The sequence below is a fragment of the Crocuta crocuta genome, unplaced genomic scaffold, assembly GCF_008692635.1.
Source record: "Crocuta crocuta isolate KB4526 unplaced genomic scaffold, BGI_CrCroc_1.0 scaffold7, whole genome shotgun sequence".
In the NCBI taxonomy this organism is placed as follows: domain Eukaryota; kingdom Metazoa; phylum Chordata; class Mammalia; order Carnivora; family Hyaenidae; genus Crocuta; species Crocuta crocuta.
The window spans coordinates 11276647-11283351 of NW_027531904.1; the positions used below are offsets into that span (position 1 = coordinate 11276647).

Below are 6705 nucleotides of genomic sequence, written 5' to 3' on the forward strand. Positions count from 1 at the left end.
GCATTCACCCGCCTGTCCGTCTGCCCGGGCGCGCCTCCATCTGCCTCCTGCCCATGGCTTCCTCGTCCGCCGTCGCCTCCGTGGCCTGGGTCTGTCGCAGTCCCCACCGTCTTCCCTCCTTCCCAGGGGCCCGTGTCAGCCTGTCCCAGACGCCTCTGCTCCCGGCTGCAAGGGGTGGCGGGGGCCTCGGGCATTCGGGAGCTCAGACCTTTATGCAAACGGGTTCTTGCTTTATGCACACGGAGGCCACTCCCTGCGGGGGAAGGCGGCGCAGGGTGGCAGAGTGTCCTGCACCCTGTCTCCCTCTCCGGGTCCCCGTGCTGTGCACCCAGAGCTGTGCTGCTGAGTGAGCCCCGGGGCCTGTCNCCTCTGCTCCCGGCCGCAAGGGGTGGCGGGGGCCTCGGGCATTCGGGAGCTCAGACCTTTATGCAAACGGGTTCTTGCTTTATGCACACGGAGGCCACTCCCTGCGGGGGAAGGCGGCGCAGGGTGGCAGAGTGTCCTGCACCCTGTCTCCCTCTCCGGGTCCCCGTGCTGTGCACCCAGAGCTGTGCTGCTGAGTGAGCCCCGGGGCCTGTCCCACAGGCGGGACAGCGATCACAGGAGGGGTCACAGGAGGGGTCACAGGCAGGGGACAGGGGTCACAGGAGGGGTCACAGGCGGGGACAGGGATCACAGGAGGGAAGGAGATGGCAGCCCTGAGCATAGCTGGCGACCTGCCCACACAAGGAGCCCAGGCGCAGCCTCACCGCGGGGCCCTCAGCCCCAGCACTGGCCCCAGGCCTTCTGTGTAGCCGGTCACTGAAAGGGTTTTGTGCCCGCACCCAGGTAGTGAATGGCCTCTCCCAGCCAAGACTTGGCCCCTACGTCCTTCCTCTCCTCCCTCAGCCACTCTTACACCCCCCCACCCCACCCCGGGCCCACCGACGGCACGTGCTGCCTGCACCCTGAGGCCCTGCCCAGACCCCTGAGCGTGGCCCGTCTGCCCTCCTCCTTCCCGGCCCAGAGGCCGGCCCTCCAGCTCCGTGCAGCAAGCTGTGGCCGAGAGTCAAGTCTCAGTAACGCTCGGTCACCGGCCCTGCTGGGGTCCGTTCTGGAATTGCCCGCCGGCCTGGTCTCCACCCAGCACACGGTCGCGTAACTGCCCGCGGGCTCCAATTTGATCAGAAACCCTCGTTTAGAGGAACGCGGGGCAGGCTCTGGCTGCAGGAGGGGGTGCTCGTCAGTGGCCTGTCCGTGGGCCCTTCCCTGGGCCCCTCGTTCCAGGCACCTCCCTGGAGAGGCAGTGACTAGGGACGGAGTTGTGACGGGGCTATGACGCCATTTGCGGGTGACGGACTCGGACACTGGCCATCTCCCCACGCTGGCTCCTGAGCCCAGTGAGCACGTCGGGAATCCACGCCCGTGATCAGAGGAGCCGCTGGCTTCCCACCGCTCTGGGAAGCCCGAGACCCCGTAGGGCCTCCGGGAACACTCTGCTCGTCCCAGGGCTGCGGCCACGGCCCTCCCCCCGGGACAGGAGGCCTTCCCGCCCTCCGCGTCCCCGAGTCACTGTCCGGAGCAGAAATAGCCGGGCGCGCTGGCCCCTCCCCGACGCCGCTGGCCCGTGAACCCCCGAGTGCTGGCTCCGGGGCTGCCTCTCCGTCTCTGAGCCCCGTCCCTCAGCCCCCCAGCCTCTGCCGCGCAGACGTGGAGGCTGATGGGCGGGAACGGAGCCTGGCCTGTGGCTGTCACGGACGGTGTGGCCACAGGCCCCCATGGAGTCTTGTTTTTGTTATTTTTAAATCACAACCCATAGGAACGTATTTCTTCTTTACAAGCACACACGTGCAAACAGGAGCAAAAGTTCACAAAGCAACATACACTCGGCCTGTGCGACGAACTCAGATATTTTCTTTTACCTCTGGGTTGTTGGGTTTGTTTTCATTTTTTAAAAAGCTGATCGACACTCATCACCCCTCAAGAGAGTCACGACCTACAGGTCAGAAAACAGTTCCGTGCACGGTCTCCCTGACGCCCGGGGCCGCCTCCCTCCCGGCTTTGCCGCCCGCAGGCCGCCCTGTAATTAGCTCACGTCTTCCCCAAGGTAACTTTAAATAAGGGAAAGTGCATCCGAATGGGAAACGGGAAGTCACCACAGTAGACACGGTGGAAACAAGGCCGAGGTGCTCGGGTCAGAAGGGGTCCTGACATTCGCCACCTCTCACCCCGGGACCTGTTGCTACTTGTTCAAAAAGAGAAAAATCGAGAGGAGACCTGCGTGGTGATCAGCTCCATCGTGTGAGGGCGCCCTTGACCCTCGGGTCAAGGGTCACACGTAGCAAGCAAGGGGCAGAGGCACCTCCCTGCCCCCCTTCCTCCAGAGTGGGCCGCGTGGCCTCAAGGAGTCAGAAGTGGAGGACCGAAGGCCACCTGCATCTGTGTGCTGGGCTGAGGCGGCTGCGGGCACTGCCAGGGGTCCCCGAGGGCGCGGCTGGAGCTGTGCCAGAACACGGTGGCCGCTGGGCCCACACGAAATCAGTCTCTCCCTGGGGCCCCGCCCAGAGGCGCCAGGGCGATACCCCCCAATAAAGCCGTAACGGAAGCCCCCCAAGTCAGAGCAGTGTGGCCCGTCACTCCTGGGGCCCATGTCCTAAAAGGCCCCCTCCCCAAAAAGTCACTTGTCAATGACACTGTCCCCCAACCCCCTGCCTAGAAGCCACTTGCAGGAGGTGACCTCAGAGGGCAGGGTTTCCTGCGTGGCACCCCAGCGCTCGGGTGGGCAGGAGATCCTGTGCGGCAAGCTGGCAGTCAGGGCACAGGAGGAGCGTCCAGGAACAGAAGCGGGGGGTGCTGGCAGGATGGGGGGGCGTCGGGTCCCCGGGAGGTGACTCCAGGCAGGGCTGGTGGAGACTTTCGCTGCGGAGACCGGAGAGGGAGGTGGGAGGGGCTGGCGGCAGAGCCCGAAGCCTGCATCCAAGAAGGAGGGGGCCTCTCTGGCTTGGTGAGGGAGGGACCGTTGGCGGAGACGTCCACGCCGCTGGTCTGTGGCCGTCACCCCGAGGACTGACCCTGAGGCGCTGGCAATCCCGGGCCTCCCGGCGCCCAGAAAGTCCTGAGCCCCCGGCACGTGCATGCGGGGCGTCTGTTGCCATAGACACGTTTTCAAATGAAAAACTTTTGTTTAATGTCATTTGCTTCGAAGTTGTGACCCACCTTGTGTCCCTTACCTGGGGATGTACCTCACTGACCTGGCCTTTATCGAAGAGGGGACGCCCAATTACACGGAGGACGGCCTGGTCAACTTCTCCAAGATGAGAATGGTACGTGTTCCAGGGCAGGGCAGGGGGGCCTCCAAACCAGAGCTGGGGCCTGGGACCACCTGACCTGCGATCAAGCCAGAGCTCCCGGCAGCCTGGCCCTGGCTTCTCCGGCAGGAGCCGTGGGTCCCCGAGGGGCAAACAGCATTTGGCCAGGCCCCCACCCCGGCCCGCCTTCCCACACTCCCTCGGGGGGAGCCTGCCGAGGGGTGCAGGTGCTTGGTACACTGCACCCCAGCTCACAGGGGAGCAGCCCAAGGCGTGCAGGGCTCCATGACCCACCCACGGTCACCCCGCAGGGGACAGGCAGAGCCAGCCACATGGACCAAGTGGGCAAACAATCACTGCATCACCTTCCGAGTGTGAGGAGGGAGCTGGGACCTGGGGGGGAGCTGGGATCTTGGGGGCAGCTGGGATCTGGGGGGGAGCTGGGACCGNGGGGGGAGAGAGCTGGGATCTGGGGGGGAGCTGGGATCTGGTGTGGAGAGAGCTGGGATCTAGGGGGGAGCTGGGATCTGGAGGGGAGAGAGCTGGGATCTGGAGGGGAGAGAGCTGGGATCTGGGGGGGAGCTGGGACCGAGGGGGGAGAGAGCTGGGATCTGGGGGGGAGCTGGGACCGAGGGGGGAGAGAGCTGGGATCTGGGGGGGAGCTGGGATCTGGTGTGGAGAGAGCTGGGATCTAGGGGGGAGCTGGGATCTGGAGGGGAGAGAGCTGGGATCTGGAGGGGAGAGAGCTGGGATCTGGGGGGGAGCTGGGACCGAGGGGGGAGAGAGCTGGGATCTGGGGGGGAGAGAGCTGGGACTTGGGGGGCATGTTGTGGCCCCCCCACTCCTGCTCACATCACCCTTGAATGGGTTCTATGTGATGGGGTTTGCACTCAACACACAGCTCCCTAGGAGGCCATCTCTGTCAACCATCCTGGTGACCTGGTGACAGGATGGGGCCCTGTGGCAGGTGCCTGGCTTTTGCTGAGACATGGGTGCTGTTTGGGCTGCCGGACAGCCTGTCCCCTCCAACCGAATGATGCCCTTTCTCTCGCATCATCAACCTGTAGATTTTTGACTAGTGTCACCCTGGACCCAGACTGCTGGTGCGAAGGAAGCCATGTGCCAACACAGGGCCCTCCTGGAGGCAGCGTGCATGTGCGTGTGTGTGCGCGCACGTGTGTGTGTGCATGTGTGCGTGCATGTGCACTAACAGGCCGACTTCAGGCGTGGCTGGCGGTGCCCACCTGTGCTGCGGAGCCGAGGGGCTGAGGGAGCCCGAGAGGGAAACGGGCTCCTGACACTGCCTCCTCCTCACAGATCTCGCATATCATCCGAGAGATTCGCCAGTTCCAGCAAACTGCCTATAAGATAGAACACCAGGTGAAGGTAAGCCGGTGGCCGTTTCCCCGTGTCACCTGTGCTGTCACACAGGCGCTCCATCCGCACACCTTCCCCCTGGGCCTCCACGCCCAAGCCCTTTCATCCCCTGACCGCCCGGGCCGCTCAAAGGCCAGCTCTTCCAGGAAGCCCTCCGTCTTCCTTCTCCCCCGGCAGCAGTGAGCTCCCCCCTGCTCCGCGCCGCGTGCTGACCTTGCTGCCCCCGTCTGACTGTCACCTGCCCCGGGGTGGTTGGAGCCCACGTCGGGGCCCCACCAAGCCAAAAGAGGCAGCGTTTACAACACCTTTTTGATAAGGGACGCTCCCTAGTGACAAAGTTCACAGGGCGGAAAGTCCCCGGAGGTGCAGCCGCCTGTGATGTGGTTTTCCTTCTGCCCTGGTTGCAGAGCGAGAAAAACCAAAAGAGAGGGTTGCAAACAAGTGCCAGCTGCAGGAGCCTTGGTGAAGGGGGGCCGCCGCGCGGCTGGGGCGCCGCCCCTTGGAGCCCATGGGGGGGGTCCCCTCGGCCGCGGGAGGCCCGATTCGCCCGCCTTCTCTGGGCTGCGTGTCGCTCACGCTGTCAGCCTCATGCTTTATTCGGCACAAGCGTTGAAAGAACGTGGAAGGCGCTCAGCGCCTAGTGTGTGGCTGACCCCTCAGAGGGTCAAAACACCAGCCCAAAATCCTTCAGCGGNCCCCCCGCCCCCGCCAGGCCCGCAGCCCGGGGCGCAGCAAGCCCGCGTGGCCCCGGCCACTTGCCCGTGCCTTCCCCCCGCCAGGTGACCCAGTACCTGCTGGACCGGTCCTTCGTCATGGACGAGGAGAGCCTCTACGAGTCCTCCCTGCGGATGGAGCCCAAACTGCCCACCTGAAGGGGGCGCCGGCAGCGGCGCCCCACGGACTCTCGCGNCAGGCTGAGGCGCCCCCCCCACCCCCGCCGGGCGCCCTTCCAGCATGTTCCACGTAGTCGTTATAACTGGGGGGGTGGGGGGTGGCGGGAGGGGACCACACCCTGAAGTCCAGTCATTCACGGATCTTCCCGCTGACGGTGATGCCAGTTTCCAAAGCAGCTTTTTCAGCCAAAATCCCAGGGGTCAGAACTCTCCGTCTCCCGGTAACCTGGACGGAGGGGGTCCTCTCCGCTGCGACCCACGCCCCGCGACACCAGCGCGCCCCGTGCGGGCCCCACGCGCTCCCTGCTCTAGGAATCGCGCCAGGTAGCATGAGTGGGCGCCTCCGTGAACCTGGCCGAGGCCCCGGAGCGTCCCCAGGGGAGCGGAGCCACCACACAAAGTCGCGCCGACTTCCGCCGACCGCTGCCCGGCACCCGCCGCAAGTCGGGGACTCAGAAGATGTCACTCCTCTCGCAGCCGCCTGACGGTCACCACAGCTTGCGTCGAGATGCCCTGAATCTGTGCGCTTCGTGACAGGGGTGCCGCTCCGCAGAGCTAGGAAATCAAGCGAGTGTGTCACACACACCGGAGTCCCGTCCGCACGTCTCCCGGCGGGAGTCCAGTTGCTCGGTCAGTGCTCATGTTGCAACACCGGACAGCGGCGGGTGGGGGGAGGGGACAGGCCAGCTCGGGCGCGNGGACCGCCCCCGCTGTAAGCAATACCGCAGTGGTATGAGGATTCCCTTGAGTCCTAAAATATTTCAACTTACAGCTTGTTTGGAAAAAAGAAATTTCCATTTTTGTAAAAATATATGTTTCCTGATTACCTCTTGCTAATAAATCTCTTCTATCTCAGGGTGAACGGTGAGTTTGATGGGTTTCATTCGTGCACTCCAGGGCTATCTGAGGCGCACTCGGTCCTTACCGGACCCTGGGCTGGGACCGGAGGGACAGGGACACAAGCCTGTCCTCGGGGACGCACGGTCCAGTGTGAGGGAGATCCGTTCAGTTATCCGCTGCCCCAAAGCAATCACGCCGAAGCTTAACGGCTTCAAACAGTTTGTTAGATTTCAGAGTCTGGGGGCTGACGGGGGCCAGCCGGAAGCGCTCTCGTGAGGTCACGGTCGCAGCAGCTGGGGCTGGGTCAT

General features: G+C 64.3%; 1 protein-coding gene across 1 annotated transcript in view; it reads left to right on the forward strand.

The window, feature by feature from the left end:
- The window catches only part of RASGRF1 (Ras protein specific guanine nucleotide releasing factor 1), a 91702-nt gene extending 86135 nt beyond the window's left edge, over positions 1 to 5567 (forward strand). Inside the window, exons 25-27 of the mRNA XM_077774354.1 lie at positions 3185 to 3302; positions 4605 to 4673; positions 5444 to 5567. Coding sequence (XP_077630480.1) covers positions 3185 to 3302; positions 4605 to 4673; positions 5444 to 5536 — 280 coding nt within the window. The 3' untranslated portion in view covers positions 5537 to 5567. The remainder of the gene's footprint in view (positions 1 to 3184; positions 3303 to 4604; positions 4674 to 5443) is intronic.
- The last annotated feature ends 1138 nt before the right edge of the window (positions 5568 to 6705 follow it).